The following is a 26,346-nucleotide window of genomic DNA, read 5'->3' as shown; positions in this document are numbered from 1 at the left end:
TGTAAAAGGTTTTTGTGAAAACGATGTTTTAATAATAGTGCCTATGGTGTCCATCATTTATGATCTAGGATGGTGGAGTCATAGTGTAAATGTGCAGAAAATAAAATGAAAGTATTTATATTCAAATACTAACAATTATTTTACATAAAAATCTAGGAATGACTAAAAGTTAATCCCTAAGTAGATGATAAGTTAAAGTGCACCTTTCTTTGGACTTAGCCTGGTGATATAATTAACTTCGAGTTGCCCCATTATAAGTCTAAACTAAAACATTAGTACGTTTTGATATTTACACATCTCTAATTATCAAGTACACATTCAATTAAAAAATATTTATTATTATTAAATATACCCTTTTAAACTTTATTTATGCACCAATATATAATCACTATTTTTTCCACCATGAGTTTAATCAATTAAACTGCACTGCAGTTCAATTCTTGGTGTGCAAAAGTTTATTAATCGATTAAATATGATTAAAAGTAACCATGTCTTCCCTTCTCTTTTTTCAAATTATTTTTTTTCTTCTAAATATTTGAGAAAATATTTCTCCAAATACTATTAAATAGGAATATAAATATATTTTTAAAATTCATATTAGAAAATAACCAATAAGCTTTTTTAACCCGTAAACAACATAATAGTACTTTGTTTTATTTTTTTTATTAAAATTTGAAAAACTTAAATAAAAGTAATGGACGAGTTATATATTTTTAGCTTATACATATATTTTTTAAATAATATATATTTTTGTAATAAAAATGGTATTTTTGTAATACATATATTTTTTAAATAATATATATTATTTTTTAACGACAAAGAAAATATTTTTTATATCGATAATAAAAACAACTACGATAGAAATAGTGACATTTTTATAAAATAGTGCAAGACTTTTTATGTTAATTGAACAACTGTTTACTTTTTAAGATGGTTTGAAAAAACAATTGTCATAAAAAAGTGTTTTAAAAATTGTAGAAAATGTAATTTGCATTTTTTAACTTTAAACTTTAACTTTGTGTTTTGTCTCTTCTCCCAATGATGAGATATTGTTCGTTTTAGGCTTAAGTTCTTAAGGTTTTGCTTTTGGTCAAAATAAAAAAGGAATCTATCTTTGTGTATATATATATATATATATATATATATATATCATATAATGAGTTATGAGAGGTTATGAGAGTTGCTACTGAATCCAACATTGTCCACTTTGAGTCTAAGTCCTCACAGTTTTACTTTTGGTCATCACCCAAAAGATTTTTCAAGCATTAAAATATGTTTGTGCTTTATAAGTTATTATTTCTTCTTTTATTTTATCGATGTGAGACTTGTTTATATCCCAACATTAGGTAAATTAATTTTCTCTTTTACTTTCATTTTTGTTGTGTTTTTTTTTGTTGATATTGGTTGAATGTTGTTAGTGTCGTGTTGTGAAAGCAAACATGGTTGAGAAAGTGATAAATGTGATGGTGGAAGTGACATATATGGTAGTAGCGAACATGACAAGAGAAAATAATGTGAAAATGATGTCATGGTGGTGTAAGTGGTAGTGGCAAAATAAAAAGAAATGCAACAATAAAAGAAAAAGAATGTAAAAATGAAATGCGAAAAAAATGCAACTGTAAACACCAATTTTTTTTTTTTAAATAAAAAACTCAGAAAATGCCAAATAGATGAAGCCAAAGTCTTGGTACTAGTAAGAAAGTCTTGGTTTTGGGACCCCATGCGGTAAAACAATTCTTAGAATTTCAAACTTAGCAAGCTGGTAGCAAAAAAAAAGAGACAGATCAAAGGGAGCAGTTGGAGACTTCACGGAAGCTTTGAAAAAATTTTCGGTGCTTATAAACAATTGATAAAAGAGAGGAAAAAAATGAAAAAAACAAAAGGGCAGTTGCCAAAAGCGGGGGGCGGGAGAGCCATAAAAAGAGAACAAAATGTCTAAACAAGGGGGGATTCGTTCCAGAAGGGGGAGGACGGAGAAAAGGGAGCGAAGGGAAGCACGGAGGACTCAAGCGGAAGATCAAGCAAGAGACTAAAATAGTGTAGGTATCAATTACTTTCTCCAATTTTCTTTGATTAAAACAAAATTTATTTATGGAATCGGAACCCTTCCCCTCAAACTTCAGCAAATCATTTTATGAATAAAACCTGGCCATAATGAAAGAGATACATAAAATGGGTTAACAAACACTACCAGGGAAATACAATTGAATAAGTTATCCCGAGAACCTTCATGCACTGCCGCATGCCAACACCGGAGGCAATTTCCAGCAGCAGCGATACTGAAGGCGATTTCCTTTTCATTTTTCTCTGTTTTTGCCCTGCTGCTACGAATTAATGCTTGACCCATTTGTTTTTCGTTTTCCCCTTTTGTTTCTTTCTTTCTTTTCCTATTCTTTTGTCCTATCTTGTTTTCATGTTCCATGGTGGGCTCAAAGTGGGTCAATGCCATCTTTTTTTTCTCACCCACTCACGTTGCATCAAGCCATGTAGGCTTATCATACCTCCTTTGTTCTTAGCCCATTTTTATTTTATTTTATTCCATTCTTTTCAATGTTCTCCTTTTTACATCACATTTTTTAAGGTATGCATTATATTAATATTTTATGATAATGGGTTTTTAACCATAGAAAACAATGTAGTATATCGTGGTAGATTAAATTATTTTGTTATTTATGTACATTAGTTTTTTTCTTTGGATAATAGTAATAGTTACTTTAATAATAATAATAATAATAATAATAATTTATTTTTAAAAATTAATAATATCTATTTTCTCTAAAAAATTATTTTTATGTGGTATCCCTTTAATCTTAGATGATAATATCTATTTCTTGTTTTAACAAAATTAGTTTACTTGATTTTATTGATTAAGTTAGTTTTTTTTAAGGTGCTAGATATTTATAACAACCAACAACAATAATAATATTTACAGTAATATTTTATTAATATATAATATAAATTATATCTATAAAAAAGAGATTATTTGAATGTGATATTCATTTAATCCTAGAACTTAAGGATATAAGTTGTGACAACTTATTATCATAAAAAATAACTAAATTTAAAATATGATTAAAAATCAAATATAATATTACAATATTCAATATAAATATTTGAAGTTATTATATCAAAATTTTATTAAAGGAATGGTTAATTAGATGTGACATCTTTTTTAACCTTTGGAATTCAAAGTAAGTTGTGACAGCTTATCTTTAAATTTTTTTTTCCAAAAGTGAGAGTAAAAATAAAAAATGTTCTACCAAGAAATTTTAAGATCATAACATCTATAACAATAATTTTAATTATAATTCTATTGAATTGATTTTGGTGTACACTTTAGTCAATTCTATATTTTTAGGATGAATGAGCTGTGACGGTTCAAGAATCCTATATTTCACTAAAATAATATTTAATTAAAAAACGTCAACACTCAAATATTTTCCACAAAGAACTACGTGACTCTGATTCTTCATTACACATGAAGATACGTAGGAGCAAGAATTAAATCTTGTCGAGCCGAAAAAAAAAAAATATTTGATTATTTTAGTGAGATAAATATTTTTATAAATTATAAATAATTAGTTTAATTAATTAAAGGTAATCGTCTTAGGACGAACGTTGTGAGGTGCTAATACCTTCCTCACACGTAATTGACTCCCGAACTCAAAATTTGGTTTTCGTAGACTGTTTTCTACTTTATGGTTTTTCCAATGTTTTTCCATATAAAAATAACATTGGTGGCGACTCCTCTTTTCAATTTATTTTTCGCCGTCCCGTCGCGACCGAGGTTGCTACAGATGGCGACTCCACTGGGGACTGTTTGAGAGTCGAGCCTATAATAATTAGTTAAACTAATTAATAATTTTTAAAAATGCTTTTCTCACTTTTGTTTTATTTTTATTATTGTTGTTATCTTTGGTTTATGTCTCTTATTTGTTGTTTATTTTATTTGCATTAATTTTAAATATGTGTTGTGTAATTTGAACTTTAGGGTAGAAGAATTTTATTTTCTATATCATTTGTGTTGTGTTTTGTAGATTGGATAGTGTAGGACTGCTCCTTTCACACACTTCACTTACACAATTTCACACACGTTTATGAGTGGGGTCCTATGCCCGGACTTGAGTGCAACTTATGATAAGTAAGAGGTTGAGTAGTAGTAACCTTCTTGATGAACATCTTGTTTGGTTATTATGAAGGCCTCACCTAGAGTTTGATCCTTTCTAGGGTATTATCATCTCTAATAGTTTACCTATTATTGTGATTAATATCCTGAGAAGGGTTATTGGCTCTAGGAACCTGTTTTAGAACCATAGTCCCACCCTTTTGAGAGGAACACATATTAGGGGTCTATAGAGCTTTCAACTTAGGAATGCCCTTGTTAAGTATCACAGGAGCAATATTCTACTTCTATTTTCAAATTACATAAAACATAAAAAAAAAAGATTTTTTTTTTCACTTCATAACAAGTATCATGCATTTCATTTCGTGAAAATTTTAAAAAATAAACTCTTACATCCTATCATGCATTTCAAAAAGAATCCCATAAAATAAAATAGATAACTTCATTGATAGCATGCTGCATTCATTTCTAGGTTGTTGGAGAGTCATAAAGACTTAAGTCGCTGTGAACACCTTTCGAGAAGTCATGGAATCAGGTTTAAGGAAAACTTTAAAGTTAAAGGTCAGACAAACTAACTTGAGCAGTTTGAGAACTCTCAATAACATGTTAAAAGGCGGTCAGCGACGAACTTTTGTTGTTCGATATGGAAAAATCCTTAACCTATTGGAAGTAGACGTACAAGAGGGAGCTGTCACTGCCCTAGCCCAATTTTATGATCCTCCCTTGAGATCCTTCCTTTTTCAAGATTTTCAACTGGCACCATTACTTGAGGAATTCGAACAAATACTAGGTATTGGCTTAGGAAATAAAAAGCCGTATATGTACATGGGACATTATCCTTCATTAGCCAAAGTTGCCATCTCCTTAGGGACTAATGTCAGAGAACTAGCAAGCAAGAAAGAGACGAAAGGGGGAATTGAAGGTTTCTCGCGAACTAACCTTGAGCGATATGCGCTAAGCTTAGCAGAGAATGAGAGATGGGGTGCTTTCATGGATGTGCTCGCCCTCATTATTTATGGGATTGTCTTATTCCCAAACATTGAAAACTTTATTGACTTTGCTGCAATTGATGTCTTCTTAGCTTTCAAACATGAGAAAAAAAGTCCTGTACCAGCCATTCTTGCAGATACATATCATTCTCTTACCTTGCGTCATGAAAAAAAAGGGTGGGACAATTTTGTGTTGTATACCAATACTATACTCGTGGTTCACATCCTACATGTTCAAGAGAGGAAGTCAGATTGAGATTAAAAATAAGAGTGAATGGGCTTACAGCATAGCTAATCTTAGCGAAAAGACCATTTCTTGGTACTTGCGAGAACAAAACATCGATAAAGTGATTTGCCAATGTGGAGATTTCCCAAACGTACCACTCATGGGTACAAAAGGATGTGTAAACTACAATCCCTCTCTTGCGTTGAGACAACTCGGTTATCCGATTAGGAGCCCACCGGTTGAAGATTCGATCACTCCTTTCATGGTCTATGATATGACTAAGGAGTTGGATTTGCTTAACAAGATTAGACAGTCTTGGGATAAAGTGATTAAAAAAGGGAGGGAATTGGGAAAAAGAAATTGTAATGTGGAGTTGAGTTATCAGCAGTGGCTCAATGAGAGAGTCCAACATGTTAAATTACCATTCCAAGGTCCTATTCCAGTTATTAAAGAAATGCCAATTCAAGAACCCATGAGTCAAGAAGAGGTAGAAAAACTTAAAAAAGAGTTGGCTAAATCTGAGAAAGAAAAAGAAGATATGAAGAGGGAGTTAATACAGGCCCGCCAAGAGTATCAAGCAATGCAAAGAGAAATTTCCCAAGTAAGACAATGTGTTGAACTAGCCAATAAGCGAGCGAGAATTGAAGAAGAAAGTAAGTTGAATACCCGCAGTTGTTTAGAGGCCGCTTCCACAGAATTAAAGATGCGAAGAAATGAACGTGATCAAGCTAGGGTTGATGGTGAACGATGGAGAGAGGCTTGGGAAACATCCAAAAAAGCTGAAAAAGAAGCACAAAAACAACTGGAGGATTTGAAAGAACAACTCAAAAGGGTAGTGGCTGAGTATGAAAGTAGAGTTCAAGATGAAAAAAGACTAAATTTCAATTTGAATATGGACTATCAAGCCACATTGGGAGAGAAAAATCATCAGGTTATGGGCCTACAGGAAGAAATAAGGCAATTAAGGGACGTCATCGGAATACATGAAGAAAATCAAAGAATTTGGGCATATAATCTTGTGGATCGAGTTCAGCAAGTTAAAAACATGCTCCATGACACTTCTCACCTACTACAACGAGCTGAGGGAATGGCAATCCCACATTCCACTCCCAAAGAAATTTATGACTTCCTTGAATACTGTAGAGATATGATAGCAAAAATGAGAGAGATGGTTGTTAGCGGTGAATAATTTAAGTTATCATGATGTATTATACTATTGTTATTAATAAAATTTGCCAGCTAAGAGAGGATGTTCATGCAAAAGCTACTCGTTTCATATTACGCTTAGTACTTAGAATGTGACATTCTAAAGGAAAAGTTTAATTGATAATGATCACAAAGATCCACTGATTCCATGACCTAGTATCTAGAACGTGACGATCTAAGAAACAATTAAAGAAAGATGATCCACGTGATTCATGTGATTTATGTCTCTCCAACAATTTAACATTTTCACATACATGATGCATAGTCACATTTTCATATCATTACATACTCATTAAATTTTCTTATACAGTTTTATAAAAGAAATCAATTATTGAGGCAAAGAAAGCATCCCTTCGACACCTTTACGGGACACGTACAAAGACCAAAATCATGGAAGGGATGGTAGATGACTTGGAGCAACAGCATGAGGAGCTGAGAGGAGATGTAAATCAGTTGAAAGAACAAATGGGAAAAATTTTGGACTTGTTGCAGTCAATGGAATCCAAAAAAGGGGCAAATGGAGAGTCGTCTAAACAGCCTCATGAGTCACCTGATTACCCTCCTGGGTTTACTCCACGCACGCAACCCAACCCGAATGTTCAAAGGTACACACCACCTGTCATCCTAACGACCTCAGAAAATGACCATCATGTTTCCACTTCAAACCTTCAAGGCCAAGTTCCATTACCTCCATATGGTTTACCTCCGGGATACACGCCACCTATGGCTAATATTCCTGAGGGTAATCCATCTACCTCCACCTTAAACCCATCACATCAAACACAAACCCAAAACCTAACCCTTGAAGCTAATGACCCACAAATTCCAACCCACTCAATTGCTCATGCACCACCTAATGTAAGTCATGGCGAAAGGCCTCCTAATAACCAGGGATTAGTTCTTGCACCAACTGTTATTGTACACCATCGTCATTCGGAAGATATTTCCCATGATGATAAGCTTCAATCGTTGGAAGATAGATTAAAGGCCATAGAGGGATTCGACAATTATGGTTTCAATGCTGTGGACTTGTGTCTGGTTCCTGATGTTATAATTCCTCCCAAGTTTAAAGTTCCAGAACTTGATAAATACAAGGGAGATACATGCCCAAGGAATCATCTCACTATGTATTGTCGAAAGATGGCCTCCTGTGCTCATGATGACAAATTGTTGATTCACTTCTTCCAAGAAAGCCTTATTGGAGCAGCATTAAGTTGGTACATGAGCCTGGAGCGAGGAAGAGTACGCACATGGAAAGACTTGGCAGAGGCTTGTCGCCACCGGCCCAAACGGGCCTCGGCGGTCGCGAAGACGGTCGAGCTCGCTTTTATTTTAGTTTTTTGAAAATGTATTGGATTATTAGAACGACTTGTTCTCAAACTGAGACCTTGTCGATCTTATCCAATTTATTTATTAAATGTCTCACCAATCCATATTAATCCCAAGCGGGACCCTCCATGGATTAGTGGTTTTCGCAAAAGGAGGGTTCGTGGAGTCGCCACCAATGTTTTACTCAAAACATTGGAAAAAGGGATAAGGCAATTGATTTTATAAATCAACTTTGGCCATTACAACCAGAGTTAGGTAAGGGAGTCGGTTACGCGTGGGGAAGGTGTTAGCACCCCACAGCGCCCCTTTCGGGTTCCCTATGACAGATTATTTCTAAAATAACAGTGTAAAATTACTAAATTACCCCTATTTATTATAAGCGATTATAAATTAACTATCTACATGATGACAGTTTAAATATGCACACAGAAAGCAGTAAAAGGAAGGATTTAAGAAGAAACCTCTTGAAGCGTGCTTTTATATATTGAGTAAAACTGGGAAGCTTTTTGGCGTTCCCTCGCTCTACAAGCTCGCTCGCTCCTTCCTAAAAACTTTTAACTATGGAAATCCGGAGGATTTCCCTTCGACTAGGTTCGATCCTCAAGCAAAATGGCTCGGGGCTCAAGAACTTCGTCGGATCAACTCTCCGAGTGATTTCTAGGGCAGAACACTGCTCAAAAACCCCAGAATACTCAAGGAGAGGGTTAAAACTATGTGAAAAAGTGTCGAATGACGTCCAATTGACGTCATATTTATAGGGAATAGGCGCAATACGGCCTACAGAAGCAATACGGCCGTATTGAAATTTTTGAACTTCAATACGGTCGTATTGAGTTCAATACGGCCGTATTGAAATTTAGAAATTTCAATGCGCCCGTATTGAGTTCACTGCGGCTGTATTGAAGCTTCAATACGGCCGTATTGATTTCAGTACGGCCGTATTGAAGTTTCAGAAACTTCAATACGCCGTATTGAGTTCACTGCGGCCGTATTGAAGCTTCAATACGGCCGTATTAAGTTCAGTACGGCCGTATTGGGCTTCATTCCCTCCACTTCCTTATTTTGAGCTATTCTAAGACCTCTAGACCTACAGAGAACCCTCCTAGGGCCTTCCAGGAGTCCTTCTGGCTGATCTTCCTTCAGTCTTCGAGAGTCTTCAAGCTTTATTTCCGACCCGGACAATTTTAGGGGTCTACAGCTGCCCCCCCTTTACTTAGTCGGACGGCCTTTTGGTGTACCGGCTGACAAGTAAAGGAGTTGACCCAATTGTCCGGGTGATGCGCCGACCTTCTGACTTGTAGCGTCTTCCGGTGGAAAATTGTTGAGTAACCTCTCCAGGTTGTTGCATACCTCGGCGCTCCTGACAACCTCGGTAGCTAAGTTTACCCTCTCCAGGTCCTGCCTCTTAATATTCAACAGTGTGAGTTTACCCTCTCCAGGTCCTGCCTCTTAACATTCAGCAGTGTGAGTTTACCCTCTCCAGGTCCTGCCTCTTAACATTCAGCAGTGTGAGTTTACCCTCTCTAGGTCCTGCCTCTTAACATTCAGCAGTGTGAGTTTACCCTCTCCAGGTCCTGCCTCTTAACATTCAGCAGTTGAGTTTACCCTCTCCAGGTCCTGCCTCTTAACATTCAGCAGTTGAGTATTGCCTCTCCAGGCCTGTGCATACCTCGGTGCTCTCGACAACTGGGCAGCTGGGTATTGCCTCTCAGGCTTGTGCATACCTCGGTGCTCTCGACAACTGGGCAGCTGAGTATTGCCTCTCCAGGCTTGTGCATACCTCGGTGCTCTCGACAACTGGGTAGCTGAGTATTGCCTCTCCAGGCTTGTGCATACCTCGGTGCTCTCGACAACTGGGCAGCTGAGTATTGCCTCTCCAGGCTTGTGCATACCTCGGTGCTCTCGACAACTGGGTAGCTGAGTTTACCCTCTCCAGGTCCTGCCTCTTAACATTCAGCAGTGTGAGTTTACCCTCTCCAGGTCCTGCCTCTTAACATTCAGCAGTGTGAGTTTACCCTCTCCAGGTCCTGCCTCTTAACATTCAGCAGTGTGAGTTTACCCTCTCCAGGTCCTGCCTCTTAACATTCAGCAGTGTGAGTTTACCCTCTCCAGGTCCTGCCTCTTAACATTCAGCAGTTGAGTATTACCTCTCCAGGCCTGCTTCCGTGTCTTCTGATCACTTCGGCAATGATTTGATATGATTTTTGTCTCCACAGTCCACGATGCTGCTTCGACGGTTTTTCTGATTTTGTGCCGCTGAGGGCTGGATAACGCAGGGATCCGTCTAGGGGATGTGCAGTCATTCATAGGTTCTTGTGCCCCAACTTGCATTGCATTGTTGGTACCCATGGGGAATTTTTGACTCCTTGGGGTGTAGACACAGATGCTCTCTCTCTGAGTTGAGCGATGCCTTATGTTTGGCTGACGTCCTTTTGACGTGAGTGGAGTATCCCGGTTGTCCTTATTCGGGTATCTCTTTTGAGTTTTCTGATTTCGTTGCCTCTGTGTAGGCTGTTATCCGCTAGGGGATTTTGTCATTAGTTGTGATTGGCCTCTTCTGTTAGGCGTATCAGCTTGACGTTCAATGATTGGCTGAAAAGCCGAATTCCGCCTGGGGAATTGTTGTTGATTTTTCCGATTTTTCTCTTCTTTGAAGGAATGCCTCTGTGTAGGCTGTTACCCGCTGGGGGATTTTGTCGTTGATTTTGATTAGCCTCTTCTGTTAGGCATATCATCTTGATGTTCAATGATTGGCTGAAAAGCCAAATTCAGCTTGGGGAATGATTATTGATTTCTTTTTTGGGTTTTTCCTTTTTGAAGGAGTGCCTCTTGAGTAGGCGACTGGGGATTTAGGGATCTTATGTATCCCAGAGTATTATTTAGGAAGCCTCTGCAGGCTTAGCCTCACTCAGCGCTTGAGTCGGAGAGCTATCTTCACTGAGGAAGTTTAAGTCCTTTGACTTGGATATTCTGCTTGGGAGATCGTACTTCCATTGGGGATTGCGTCGATCTTGCTTTGATAGCTCTCGCTGGGGATTTTCCCGTGAGCTTGAGCTGAGGTTCCCTCTGGGGAGTATTATTTCTGCGAGCCTCTCCAGGCTTAGTTATTCTGCATACTGTGGAGGATGTGGAGTATTATTTTGGTAAGCCTCTCCAGGCTTAGTTATTCTGTACAAACTGTTTGTTGGATTTTCTATATCCTTGCCTTTTTTCATTTTCGGCTTTTTCTGTATTTTGCCTTTTCTTCTGATTTGGCTTTTTCTGTATTTTGCCTTTTTTTATGTTTTTGGCTTTTGCTGTACAGAAATTAAAAGTGCTAAAGAAATTAAATTCAGTTATTATGAGAGAGTATTATTTCGGCGAGCCTCTCCAGGCTCAGTTATTTTGTAGGAGTATTATTTCGGCAAGCCTCTCCAGGCTCAATTATTCTGAAGGAGTATTATTTCGACAAGCCTCTCCAGGCTCAATTATTCTGTATGACGAGGGAGTATTATTTCGGCGAGCCTCTCCAGGCTCAGTTATTCTGAGAGTATTCTTTCGGCAAGCCTCTCCAGGCTCAGTTATTCTGAGAGTATTCTTTCGGCAAGCCTCTCCAGGCTCAGTTATTCTGAGAGTATTTTTTCGGCAAGCCTCTCCAGGCTCAGTTATTCTGTATGACGCTGTTGATTTTCTGAATCTTTGCATTTTGTTTGCTGCTGTCATACACAAGCAATTTTTCTATTTTTTCTATTTTATGCAATTGCCTCATGATGAGGTCTTTGAATGTGCAATTAATTGTGCGCGATGCACAAAATGCAAGTTTAATTATTTTATTTTTGGAAAAAATGAATGGCTTCCCCTATCCTCTTCTTCTTGGAGGAATTTTGTCATTGATGTGAGGGAGGATTTCTGTTATTGCCAATACGGCCGTTATTCATTTCAGTATGCCCGTATTGAATTGAAAATTTGTTCATAACCCTAATTTTGGTACGGGCATACTGAACACGATACGGGCGTATTGTTTTTCTGAAGTTTATATATATATATATTTTTTGTTTTTTTCAATAAACAGAGAATAAGCGGTCTTCCATTACACCTATCATCTGTATGCATGTATGCAGTATGATGCACCTAATTCTATTTGATTCTTTTTTCAAAAGAATTAACCGATGCGTTTTTCTGTTTGGATTTTGCCATTCCTCCAGACGGACTGTGCTCTGCCGATTTCTGTTACCGAGGAATGATGCGTATTTTGATTTTGGTGTCATCAACCAAATGATTCTTCCCTTTCTTTAAGAGATGTGTCAACCCTCCTATTGACCACTATATCTCCATGTTTCCACTAGATTATTCAAAAATCGTTGGGACAAGAGAGAAAAGAAGGAAAGGATATATTTTCAAAAGTTTGTGTTTTAGAGGGGATTATTTTATTTTTGAAAAATTGTTTTTGTAAGCATGGATGGCCAAGGTAGGCTTATTGTGTTTAGGTTTGTTTGTTTAAACACTTATGAGGTTAAGCACATCTTTGTTATTAATGATTGTGCTTTGACAACTTGGATAGCTTTTCTTGAGCCCCTTTGTTGAATTCAATTGATGGTACCATCATGGATTTATTCTGTTTTTTCCTTTTTTGATGGCTCTTACTTTTGCCTAAAACACCCATTTGTGGTGTCTTAGCGGGCTTTTGTTTTTATTCATTATTTTGTAACCCTAATTTTTGCCTAGGTCACCCTTTTGTGGGATTCCTAGCGGGTCTTTTGGTCTTATTTTGTAACCCTAACTTTTGCCTAGGTCACCCTTTTGTGGGATTCCTAGCGGGTCTTTTGGTCTTATTTTGTAACCCTAACTTTTGCCTAGGTCACCCTTTTGTGCGATTCCTAGCGGGTCTTTTGCTCTTTAGGATTTCTTTATCCATGCTGGCACTTATTGAGGCCAAGAAAAGGTGCTCCAAGCTATCATGCACATTTCCACATAAAAATGATGCGGGTTTATTGATTATTAAGACGATTTTAACCTCACTTATGTTTATTCAAACAGGGTTAAATGACGTGGTTTAGAATTTTATTGCAAGCAAGAAAAGAAGCAATAAAGAATTAATGAAGAATGATTTTATTATAATCATGATGGAAACATGTGCCCTATCGAGGCTCGGGGGTCGGGCTGTCCCCGAGGAGTGATCTCTAATAGTCACTGAGTCTATACATCCCTATCGGAAGGAGAAAAACATTTTGACGACGACGACCGGCCTTGACGCTTGTGAACCGGCCTTCCTAAAGATCTGGCTTAAAGAACGTCGAGAAGGATCTTGATTCCTCTTCGTTCTTTGATCTTTAACAGGGTTGTATCCTAACCCTTGTTTTCCCGGATTGTCCTTGATAATGGGTAGCTCCGGGATTCCTTGGGAGTCCTTGCCTAATCCTTGGCAAGTATCCGTTCTTTGTGAGCATATGAGCTACCTTCTTCATTTCTCGGGGAAACGTTTCAACATTGGCAATTTCCAATGCTTGGAAGGCGGTTTCCAAAGCTTCCTCTGCTGTATCCACATAAGGTATGGTGGATGGCTTGCTGATGAGTATGTCATCTTCAGCTTGCACGGTCACCAGCTTGTCACCCATTATGAACTTGACTTTCTGGTGAAGCGTAGAAGGAACAGCTTTCGCATCATGAATCCAAGGTCGGCCGAGGAGACAGCTGTATGCGGGAGTGATGTCCATCACTTGAAATTCGACGTTGAAGATAGTGGGTCCAATTTGGATTGGAAGATTGATCTCTCCCACCACTTCTCTTTTAGATCCATCGAAAGCTCGGACGATCATGTTGCTCGGGCGCATTTGGACTCCCTTGATTGCCAATTGCTTGAGCGTTCTTTTTGGCATCACATTCAAGGAAGATCCATTATCTACCAAGACTTTAGCGATGTGATACTCCTTGCACTTTATAGAGATGTGCAAGGGCTTGTTGTGGTTTGATCCCTCGGCGGGGATTTCTTCATCGATGAAGGTGAGGTGATCATTAGCCTTGATGTGACTAACAATCCCCTCAAACTCGTCTTGGGAGATAGTGTGCGACACGTATGCCTCGTTCAAGACTTTCAACAGAGCTTGCCGATGCGGTTCGGAGCATAGGATCAACGACAACAGCGTAATCTTTGCTGGCGTCCTATGAAGTTGATCCACGATGGAGTACTCGCTCTGTCGGATAAATTTTAACAGCTCGTCTGTCTCCTCCTCGGATTCTTTTTCCTCGATTTTCTTTTTTTCTTTTTCTTTATTCTTGGGGGCTTTATCATGAAGATCTTCGGGAGTGTAGATCCTGCCACTCCTAGTCATGCCCCCAAGTCCAGCGATGTTGGAAATATCACTGTCGGCAGAAGAATGGATGTCGTATATCCACGGCACAGCCTTATTTAATTCGTAGGGGAAAGGCCTTGGAGCGATGATCCTTAATGGTGTCGGACCTTCCCCTTTGTCTGTCTTGATTACCAACAACGGAGTTGATGTGCGCTCGCTTGGCGCGGTTGTTGGCTTACGCTTGATAACGAACGGCGTGCGATCCATTCTTTGAACATACGCATCGATTATTTCTTTCTTTTTATTAATGTTTATTAATGGATTACTAGGAGAGATGTATGAATGACTCCTAGATCTCTCCATGATCTATATGCATGATATGAGATGATGAGGTTGAATATGCATGCATAGTGTTTATTCAACTAAGCATTATCATGTTTTTAGGATGTCCCTAAGATGATGCATGATATTGCTTGGTTTGGATAAATAACCCTTTTTTCTTTTTTTGGGTATTTTTATTTATTATATTATTTTTTATTTTTGGGTGAAAAGGGAAACTACCTATATGAATGTGATGAAGGTAGATGTTAACACCGTATAATGGAAGATTCTTATTCCTATTTATTCTTATTATTTAAAAAGGAATGTTGTATGTTTAAAAGGTGCAATGTATGCTCATACAATGTCACATAAACAATGCACAAACAATTCACTCATCCACGAACAGTCACGAGCGAATCACGAGGTAGGGGTCTCCTGCAGAAAAGTGCATATTCAAGGAGGATCTAACTGTTCTCACTTGGTCAAAGGCCCCCAAGGTGCCCCCATTATAGGGACCCAATTCCTCTCGTCGTAAGTCGATGGAAAGCTCCAACGCACTGTCGGACTCAAGTTCATGATTATCACCTTGAGTGATGTTTTTCCGACAACGGTCTCGTAGGCTCCTATAGACCCATTCAACCGGCCGTACTAACATCCACTCCCTATGGTTAATCACTCATGCCCCCGGGTATAGAGGGAACTGTTGTGTGCAAAGGTTTGTGTACAGTTTGTATTTCAAACAATTGCGGAATTTAAACATACAACAGTTATTTAAAGCCACAAAATAAATCATATTATCATACAATCAAGGGGTAATGAAGTAATTTTAACTATTATTTGTTAAAAACAATCTGTCACTAAATGGGACTGACTCTCGAAGCTTCCCCAGTGGAGTCGCCATCTGTCGCCACCGGCCCAAACGGGCCTCGGCGGTCGCGAAGACGGTCGAGCTCGCTTTTATTTTAGTTTTTTGAAAATGTATTGGATTATTAGAACGACTTGTTCTCAAACTGAGACCTTGTCGATCTTATCCAATTTATTTATTAAATGTCTCACCAATCCATATTAATCCCAAGCGGGACCCTCCATGGATTAGTGGTTTTCGCAAAAGGAGGGTTCGTGGAGTCGCCACCAATGTTTTACTCAAAACATTGGAAAAAGGGATAAGGCAATTGATTTTATAAATCAACTTTGGCCATTACAACCAGAGTTAGGTAAGGGAGTCGGTTACGCGTGGGGAAGGTGTTAGCACCCCACAGCGCCCCTTTCGGGTTCCCTATGACAGATTATTTCTAAAATAACAGTGTAAAATTACTAAATTACCCCTATTTATTATAAGCGATTATAAATTAACTATCTACATGATGACAGTTTAAATATGCACACAGAAAGCAGTAAAAGGAAGGATTTAAGAAGAAACCTCTTGAAGCGTGCTTTTATATATTGAGTAAAACTGGGAAGCTTTTTGGCGTTCCCTCGCTCTACAAGCTCGCTCGCTCCTTCCTAAAAACTTTTAACTATGGAAATCCGGAGGATTTCCCTTCGACTAGGTTCGATCCTCAAGCAAAATGGCTCGGGGCTCAAGAACTTCGTCGGATCAACTCTCCGAGTGATTTCTAGGGCAGAACACTGCTCAAAAACCCCAGAATACTCAAGGAGAGGGTTAAAACTATGTGAAAAAGTGTCGAATGACGTCCAATTGACGTCATATTTATAGGGAATAGGCGCAATACGGCCTACAGAAGCAATACGGCCGTATTGAAATTTTTGAACTTCAATACGGTCGTATTGAGTTCAATACGGCCGTATTGAAATTTAGAAATTTCAATGCGCCCGTATTGAGTTCACTGCGGCTGTATTGAAGCTTCAATACGGCCGTATTGATTTCAGTACGGCCGTATTGAAGTTTCAGAAACTTCAATACACCGTATTGAGTTCACTGCGGCCGTATTGAAGCTTCAATACGGCCGTATTAAGTTCAGTACGGTCGTATTGGGCTTCATTCCCTCCACTTCCTTATTTTGAGCTATTCTAAGACCTCTAGACCTACAGAGAACCCTCCTAGGGCCTTCCAGGAGTCCTTCTGGCTGATCTTCCTTCAGTCTTCGAGAGTCTTCAAGCTTTATTTCCGACCCGGACAATTTTAGGGGTCTACAAGGCTTTCTTGAAACAGTACAAGTATAATATGGACATGGCCCCAGATCGCACACAGTTACAAAATATGATAAAGAAAGAGAATGAGACCTTCAAGGAATATGCCCAACGATGGAGAGGGGTAGCTGCTCAGGTACAACCTCCATTATTGGAAAAAGAGATGGTCACGATGTTCATTGATACACTCCAATCCCCCTTTTATGACAGGATGATTGGAAATGTATCATCAAACTTTTCAGATTTGGTCATCATTGGAGATAGGGTTGAGATGAGAGTTAGAAATGGGAAGATTGCACACATGACAACAGGATCCACAACCATCAAGAAACCCTTAGAAACCACAAATAAGAGGAAAGGAGGTGAAACAAATGCAGTGATGACAACACCAGTCAGACCTAACTACAATCCTATTTCTTTCATACCCAATTATAGACCCCAATATATGTATAACCCACAAATTGCAGCAGTTTCTTTGTCACCATACCCGCAACCTTATCCATCTAGAATGCCTTATCGGCCACCTACAGCGCCACCACAATTTCAAGTACCCCAAGAAAATCAATCGGCAATTTCGCCTCCCATGGTGAATAATGCTCAAAGAAGGGGAAATAATCAACCAAGGACTCTAGCTCCGATCCCTATGACCTACACTGAACTGCTACCACATCTGGTTCAAAATGCTCTAGTTGAGCCTCTTCCTATAAAGCCTGTCCAACCTCCATATCCAAGAGGTTTTGATTCAAATGCCAAATGTGAATATCATGCTGGGGCAATAGGCCATTCAACTGAGAAATGTTGGGGTTTGAAACACAAGGTACAAGACTTGATAGATGCAGGATTATTAAGCTTTAAGGAAAGCGAGCCGAATGTAAGAAATAATCCACTTCCAGGTCATGGGACTTCATCGGTTAATGCTATCAAAGAAGAATGTACTCCACAAGTGACAGAAGTAGAGAAGATCCGAACCCCCATGAGATTCATTTTTTCAGAATTGTGCAAATATGGGATGATTAAGGGAGAGTCTCGCAAAGTAGGAGTATGCGATTTCCACCCTACAACCACACATTCTATTGAGGAATGTGGCAAATTCAAGGAAATATTACAAGGCATGATTAACTCAAACTTTGTTCAGGTGAGCCAGGTGCGTACAAAAGAGGATGTATTAATGATTCAATCAAACGAAAAGTCCAGCATGACTACTCCAAAACCACTGGTAATCACTTTCACAAAAAACACTTTCGCGTCAACACCTAGTACCCTTAAGCCACTTGTTGTGCAAATTCCAGCTCCTTTCCATTACAAGGACACTAAGGCGGTTCCATGGTGTTACGAAATGAAGGTAGAAAGTGAATATGTGAATGCCCAACAAAAAGAAGGAATTGACACTACAGAAACCAACGTAACAAATATCGCAGGAGTAGGTGGAATGACCCGTAGTGGTAGAGTCTATACTCCAGAAGAGTTAAGAGTAGAAGGCTTGACAAAAAACCATAAGCAAAAGGAAAATACAATTATCAATGAAGAGGTTTCAAGTGTTAAGAGGAGAGATGATGAAAAAGTCATGGGGGAAAAGAAAAAGGAAGTGTCGGATGAAGAAGTCTCAGAATTTCTTAAGTTTATTCGACAAAGTGAGTACAAGCTCATTGATCAATTAAATCATACTCCTGCAAGGGTATCTTTGTTATCAGTGCTGATGAATTCTGAAAGTCATAGAAAATTATTGATGAAGATCTTGAATGAAGCTCATGTGTCCAATGACATCACATTAGACACATTTGGCGGCATTGTTGGTAACATTACAGCCAATAACCACCTCACTTTCACAGATGATGAAGTCCCAGCTGAAGGAAGGGGACATAACAAGGCTTTACACATCTCTGTGAAATGCGCAAATCACATTTTGGCTAGAGTGCTTATCGATAATGGGTCCTCATTAAATGTGATGCCCAAGTCAACACTGGATCGATTGTCTTGTGATGGGACACATATGAAACCCAGTTCTATGATTGTGAGGGCCTTTGATGGATCACGAAGGGAAGTTATGGGGGAGATCGAAATCCCTGTCCAAATTGGCCCATTCACCTTCAACATAACTTTTCAAGTCATGGATATTAAACCTGCATACAGTTGTTTATTGGGAAGACCATGGATCCATTCAGCTGGGGTTGTTCCCTCTTCTTTACATCAGAAGCTGAAATTTATTGTGGAGGACAAGCTAGTGATTGTCTCGGGTGAGGAAGACATGTTGGTGAGTTGTCCTGCTCCCACCCGTTATATTGAAGCAGCTGAGGAGGCTTTGGAAACTTCGTTTCAGTCATTGGAAATAATTAGTACTGCTTATGTTGAATCTCCAATGGGAAGTCCACAACCATCAAGTGCATCCATGATGGTTGCAAAGGTCATGATGAATGGAGGGTATCAGCCAGGACTTGGGTTGGGAACATGCTTGGAAGGAGTCACGAAATTAATAGAATTGCCAGAAAACAAGGGTCGATGGGGGTTAGGGTACAAACCTACTCAAGCCGATAAAAGAAGAATGGCAGAAGAAAATAGAGAGAAAAGGTTGGCTCGTCTAGAGAATCGAGAGCCTAAAGTTCAGAGGATTCCCATTTGTCATCTTTATCAAAGCTTTCAAAGTGGAGGGGTTGTGCACGCAGACCAAGTGGCTATGATTAAGGAAGATAATGATGATAATCACGCCAACTTTGTGTGTCCGTGTGATCCATGTGAAGAGCTCCATAATTGGAAGATCATTGAATTTCCTGTGACTCTTAATTCAATTTCAAAGTAATTGTCACACAAACTCTACAATTATTCCCGTGATTTTAGTATGACTTTTTGTTAATGGGCTTGCATGTTGTCTTTCAGTATATCATATGAATGAAATGCATTTTGATCTTTTTGTCATATGTTCTCTCTATCCTTTAATCTTTCTTTTCTCTCATTTATTGCTCCAACCTTCATTTTCTTTCATCAACCCTAAATTGCAGATTCAATAATAACCATGCCAAAAATAATAACGCTAATATCCCATGTCACGATTTTGATCACCCCATTAATGAGGCTGAAGAAGATGACAATGACCTGAGCACTCCACCAGAAATAGAAAGGTTGATAGAACAAGAGGATCGGGTGATCCAACCCCATGAAGAGGAACTTGAAGTAATCAATCTGGGAAATGAAAATGATAAAAAAGAAATAAAAATAGGAGTTGCTATAAAAGGGGAAGAAAGAAATAAGTTGCTTAAGTTGTTATTTGAGTATGCTGATGTCTTCGCGTGGTCATACCAAGACATGCCTGGGTTGGATTCTAGCATAGTTGAGCATCACTTGCCATTGAACCCAGAATGCACACCAGTTAAGCAAAAATTGAGACGCATGAAGCCAGAGGTCTCTTTAAAGATAAAAGAAGAAGTAAAGAAACAATTTGATGTTAGATTCCTTGCAGTGGCAAAGTACCCTCAATGGGTTGCCAATATAGTTCCTGTCCCAAAGAAAGATGGAAAAGTTCGAATGTGTGTTGACTATAGAGACCTTAACAGAGCTAGTCCCAAAGATGACTTTCCATTGCCACATATAGATGTTCTAGTGGATAACACTGCCCGACATGCTTTCTTTTCGTTCATGGATGGATTTTCAGGATATAATCAAATAAGGCTGGCTCCTGAAGATATGGAGAAAACTACATTCATTACATCATGGGGAACATTTTGTTATAAAGTGATGCCCTTTGGATTGAAGAATGCTGGAGCAACCTATCAACGAGCTATGGTGACTTTGTTTCATGATATGATGCATAAAGAGATTGAAGTTTATGTCGATGATATGATTGCTAAGTCCAGGACGGAGGTAGAACATATCACAAATCTACAAAAGCTATTTGTGCGGCTAAGGAAGTATAAGCTCCGACTTAACCCTGCCAAATGTACTTTTGGTGTGAAGTCAGGAAAATTGTTGGGATTCGTGGTTAATGAAAATGGTATAGAGGTGGATCCTGACAAAGTGAGAGCAATTTTAGAAATGCCAGCTCCAAGTACTGAAAAAGAAGTTCGTGGTTTCTTGGGGAGGTTGAACTATATTGCCAGGTTCATATCTCAATTAACTGCAACCTGCAATCCGATTTTCAAGTTACTGCGCAAGAGTCAACCAGTGATATGGAATGAAGATTGTCAAAAAGCTTTTGAGAAGATGAAGCAGTATTTACAAAACCCTCCAGTTTTGGTACCTCCCACCTCGGGGAGACCTCTCATTTTGTATATCTCGGTACTTGAGGAATCTATGGGTTGTGCACTGGGGCAACATGATGCATCTGGAAGAAAAGAACAAGCAATCTATTACTTGAGCAAAAAGTTTACAGATTGTGAAAGAAGGTACTCTCTGGTAGAGCGAACCTGTTGTGCTTTGGCTTGGGTTACTCGACGTTTAAGACAATACATGTTAAGTCACACTACTTGGTTAGTGTCCAAGATGGATCCGATCAAGTATATATTTGAAAAGCCTGCTTTAACGGGTCGAATCGCTCGCTGGCAAATGTTATTATCAGAGTATGATATTGTGTATGTAACCCAAAAGGCTGTTAAAGGCAGTGCGTTGGCTGAGTATTTGGCTCATCAACCCATAGACGATTATCAATCAATACAATATGATTTTCCAGATGAAGATATCATGGCTTTGTTTGAGGAGGGAGAGTCCATAAATAGAAAGAAGTGGATGTTGTTATTTGATGGAGCTTCTAATGCACTGGGGCATGGAATTGGGGCAGTGTTGATCACTCCAGAGGACCGATTAATCCCTTTCACTGCAAGGTTGGGTTTTGATTGTACTAACAATGTGGCAGAGTATGAAGCATGTGCAATGGGGGTTCTAGCAGCTTTGGAGTTCAAGGCTAGAGTGTTAGAAGTTTATGGAGACTCAGCATTGGTTGTCCATCAACTCAGAGATGAGTGGGAAACTCGGGATTCTAAATTAATCCCATACCACTCATACATCAAAAATTTAATGGAACAATTTGAGGAAATAACTTTCCATCACATCCCTCGCGAGGAAAATCAACTGGCTGATGCCTTGGCTACATTGTCTTCGATGTTCAAGATTAGTCAAGGAAAAGAGGTTCCACTGATAAGAATACATAATCAAGGTCAACCAGCATATTGTCAAGCAATAGAAGAAGAACCAGATGGAAAACCATGGTTTTATGACATCAAACGCTATCTAAAAGACAGAGAATACCCTCCTAGAGCTTCAGAAAATGACAAGAAAACTTTAAGGAGGTTGGCAATGAGTTTCTTCTTAAATGGAGAAGTACTTTATAAAAGAAATCATGACATGGTATTGCTTAGATGCGTTGATGCTAAAGAAGCTATGGAAATCATGGAAGAAATCCATGAAGGTTCATTTGGAACACATGCAAATGGACATGTAATGGCAAGAAAGATCCTAAGATCTGGCTATTATTGGTTAACCATGGAGGCTGATTGCTGTAGTCATGTGAGGAAGTGTCACAAGTGCCAAATTTATGCAGATAATATTCATGTTCCCCCAACATCTTTGAATGTATTGGCCGCTCCATGGCCCTTTTCAATGTGGGGAATAGACGTGATTGGTCCAATAGAACCAAAAGCATCCAATGGGCATCGATTCATTCTTGTTGCTATCGACTATTTCACTAAATGGGTTGAAGCAGCTTCTTATGCCAGTGTGACCAGAAATGTGGTGGTCAAATTCATCAAGAGAGATTTAATTTGTAGATACGGGTTGCCAAGTCGGATCATTACTGACAATGGGACCAATTTGAACAACAAAATGATGAAAGAGTTGTGTGAAAGTTTCAAGATTCAACATCACAACTCTTCACCATATCGCCCTAAGATGAATGGGGCAGTGGAAGCAGCAAACAAGAATATTAAAAAGATTATTCAAAAGATGGTGGTCACCTACAGGGATTGGCACGAAATGCTTTTTTTTGCCCTACATGGATATCGCACTTTCGTTCGCACCTCTACTGGGGCAACTCCATATTTGCTGGTTTATGGTATGGAAGCAGTACTTCCCATTGAGGTTGAGATACCTTCTCTAAGAGTATTGGCTGAAACCAAACTTGAGGAAGCGGAATGGGTTCAGGCTCGCTATGATCAGTTGAACCTCATTGAAGAGAAAAGATTGAATGCCTTATGTCATGGTCAATTATATCAAAAAAGGATCAAGAGAGCTTTTGACAAAAAGGTTCATCCGCGAGAGTTTCAAGAAGGAGATTTGGTATTAAAAAAGATATTGCCACCCCAAAGAGATCATAGAGGGAAATGGACACTGAATTATGAAGGGCCCTATATGGTAAAAAAGGCTTTTTCAGGAGGAGCTTTGATTCTCACAAATATGGATGGAGAAGATCTGTTGAATCCGATAAACTCTGATGCAGTCAAGAAATACTATGCATAAAGGAGAGCACAAAATAATAACAAAAAGAAAAGGCTCGCTAGGCTGAAAACCTGAAAAGGCAGCTTAGGCAAAATTTAGAGTGACCTGATAGGCTGAAAACTCGAAAAGAGCGGCCTATGCAAAAGTTAAGGTCTAAAAAAAAATAAAAGAAATACCCATTAGACTGAAGGGGAAACTTTAACAAATGCAACTTTTCTAAAGAAAGGCGGAGAAGGAGGAAGTAGATATGACAACCAAAGTGCGAAGCCGGGGCAAACTGGAAGGCCAAGGCAACATTAAGATGCTCAACAAGCATTTCACACCTTTAGAGGCCAATTAATGGGGTTCTCAAAATTGTTGATGTGGGGAATTAGTGTTGCTTTCCCCAAAAATATGATATGTTACTCTCCCATTGTTTTGTTTATCTCCACTCTCATATACTTGTGCTTTCTTCCTTGAAGCAATAAAAGCCCATATTCCCCACCATTCGTCATTTTTGTGTGTTTATTTCATTATTATATGCTAAAAGTGCAACATGCGATGCAAGAAAAACCAATAAATAAAGTCAAAAATAGGCTAAAATATCTCAATTACGATGATTGATTCTAAGAGTCACAAAGAAATGAAAGATCCCTAGCTAACTTTATTGAGAAGATTACAAATGTTGACAATTTTGAATTGTACTATCAGACAAGATAGCTTATCTAGCGACGCAATAATTTGACAAAAGGTCAGTCTGAACACTCATGCTCGTGAGGGGGTCAAAGGTTGGAAAAATGATGCAAAAATAATAATAATAATAACGGGATGAAAGGTCAAAACTCATCTTGTTATTATTTTTCCATTAAAACCATTTCATTGCATGTCATGCATACATCATGAACCGATTGAATGTTTATTACAATTTCTAAATTTGAATTTTCCTATACTTACTTGGTTGTTGTCCCAATTCTTAATGTTTCGAGCTCCCGTGCTCACTCTTTAATTTTCAAGCTTCTATCAATCGTCTGAGTCCCCGTGCTCACCTTTTTTACTTTTCAAGCCTCTATGTCCACGCTTTTAATGTTTCAAGCTTCTATCAATCGTCTGAGTCCCCGTGCTCACTCTTTTACTTTTTAAGCCTCTATGTTCACTCTTTTAAAGTTCCAAGCCTCTATCAATATTTCGAGTCCCTGCACTCACTCTCAATCTTTCGAGCCCCTGTGCTCATTTTATCAATGCTTGGGCCCCCGTGTTCACTCTATCTTAAGTCCCTGTGCTCACTCTATCATTCTTTTGAGTCTCTGTGCTCATTCTTTTAATTTTCAAGCCTCTACCTATCTTTTGAGTCTTTGTGCTCACTCTTTTAATCTTCAAGCCTCTATGCTCACTCTATCAATCTTTCGAGCCCCCGCGCTCACTCTTTTAATTTTCAAGCCTCTATCCATCTTTCGAGCCCCCGCGCTCACTCTTTTAATTTTCAAGCCTCTATCAATCTTTTGAGCCCCCGTGCTCACTCTTTTAATTTTCAAACCTCTATCGTTCTTCCGAGCCCCGTGCTCACTCTTTTAATTTTCAAGCTTCTATCAATCTTTCACTATGCTCACTCTTTTAATTTTCAAGCCTCTATGCTCACTCTATCAATCTTTTAAGCCTCGGTGCTCATTCTTTTAATGTTTCGAGCTCTGCGCTCACCTTCTTTTGTGATTCGAGCCCCCGTGATCTTAACTCCCAACAGTTTGGAACCATGAGTCTACTATTTTTGTTGCTTGCTACAATATCGTGATTATCTTTTCTCTAATACTTGCAACTTTTGTTTTAGACAAAATTGGAGTTTAAGTCTTTACTTATCTTTTACTACTATGATATGAAAACTCGTGTTATTCATATCATTTGGTAAAAGTTAAGTAAAGAGGGGCAACTGTAAACACCAATTTTTTTTTTTAAATAAAAAACTCAGAAAATGCCAAATAGATGAAGCCAAAGTCTTGGTACTAGTAAGAAAGTCTTGGTTTTGGGACCCCATGCGGTAAAACAATTCTTAGAATTTCAAACTTAGCAAGCTGGTAGCAAAAAAAAAGAGACAGATCAAAGGGAGCAGTTGGAGACTTCACGGAAGCTTTGAAAAAATTTTCGGTGCTTATAAACAATTGATAAAAGAGAGGAAAAAAATGAAAAAAACAAAAGGGCAGTTGCCAAAAGCGGGGGGCGGGAGAGCCATAAAAAGAGAACAAAATGTCTAAACAAGGGGGGATTCGTTCCAGAAGGGGGAGGACGGAGAAAAGGGAGCGAGGGGAAGCACGGAGGACTCAAGCGGAAGATCAAGCAAGAGACTAAAATAGTGTAGGTATCAATTACTTTCTCCAATTTTCTTTGATTAAAACAAAATTTATTTATGGAATCGGAACCCTTCCCCTCAAACTTCAGCAAATCATTTTATGAATAAAACCTGGCCATAATGAAAGAGATACATAAAATGGGTTAACAAACACTACCAGGGAAATACAATTGAATAAGTTATCCCGAGAACCTTCATGCACTGCCGCATGCCAACACCGGAGGCAATTTCCAGCAGCAGCGATACTGAAGGCGATTTCCTTTTCATTTTTCTCTGTTTTTGCCCTGCTGCTACGAATTAATGCTTGACCCATTTGTTTTTCGTTTTCCCCTTTTGTTTCTTTCTTTCTTTTCCTATTCTTTTGTCCTATCTTGTTTTCATGTTCCATGGTGGGCTCAAAGTGGGTCAATGCCATCTTTTTTTTCTCACCCACTCACGTTGCATCAAGCCATGTAGGCTTATCATACCTCCTTTGTTCTTAGCCCATTTTTATTTTATTTTATTCCATTCTTTTCAATGTTCTCCTTTTTACATCACATTTTTTAAGGTATGCATTATATTAATATTTTATGATAATGGGTTTTTAACCATAGAAAACAATGTAGTATATCGTGGTAGATTAAATTATTTTGTTATTTATGTACATTAGTTTTTTTCTTTGGATAATAGTAATAGTTACTTTAATAATAATAATAATAATAATAATAATTTATTTTTAAAAATTAATAATATCTATTTTCTCTAAAAAATTATTTTTATGTGGTATCCCTTTAATCTTAGATGATAATATCTATTTCTTGTTTTAACAAAATTAGTTTACTTGATTTTATTGATTAAGTTAGTTTTTTTTAAGGTGCTAGATATTTATAACAACCAACAACAATAATAATATTTACAGTAATATTTTATTAATATATAATATAAATTATATCTATAAAAAAGAGATTATTTGAATGTGATATTCATTTAATCCTAGAACTTAAGGATATAAGTTGTGA

The 26,346-nt window shown here is 38.3% G+C and overlaps 1 protein-coding gene across 1 annotated transcript; it reads left to right on the top strand.

Annotated features, from left to right (window-relative positions):
* The first annotated feature begins 16,915 nt into the window (after positions 1-16,915).
* Positions 16,916-23,052, top strand: LOC145952502 (uncharacterized). Its single transcript, XM_083064873.1, has 4 exons — positions 16,916-19,404; positions 19,608-19,779; positions 19,879-22,433; positions 22,557-23,052. The coding sequence occupies exons 1-4, from the start codon at positions 16,916-16,918 to the stop codon at positions 23,050-23,052; spliced, it is 5,712 nt and encodes a 1,903-aa protein (XP_082920999.1).
* The last annotated feature ends 3,294 nt before the right edge of the window (positions 23,053-26,346 follow it).

This window comes from Cajanus cajan, chromosome 10 (assembly GCF_000230855.2).
Source record: "Cajanus cajan strain Asha chromosome 10, NIPB_CcT2T_4, whole genome shotgun sequence".
Lineage (NCBI taxonomy): Eukaryota > Viridiplantae > Streptophyta > Magnoliopsida > Fabales > Fabaceae > Cajanus > Cajanus cajan.
Note: the sequence above shows the minus strand (reverse complement) of the source record. Positions and strands in the feature narration are given on the sequence as shown.

Coding starts and splice junctions, on each gene's coding strand:
- LOC145952502 (XM_083064873.1), top strand. CDS start 16,916: ATGACAACAGGATCCACAACCATCAAGAAACCCTTAGAAACCACAAAT. Junction 19,780..19,878: donor CCCATGAAGAGGAACTTGAA/GTAATCAATCTG, acceptor TTGTTATTTGAG/TATGCTGATGTCTTCGCGTG. Junction 22,434..22,556: donor AACAAAATGATGAAAGAGTT/GTGTGAAAGTTT, acceptor GGTCACCTACAG/GGATTGGCACGAAATGCTTT.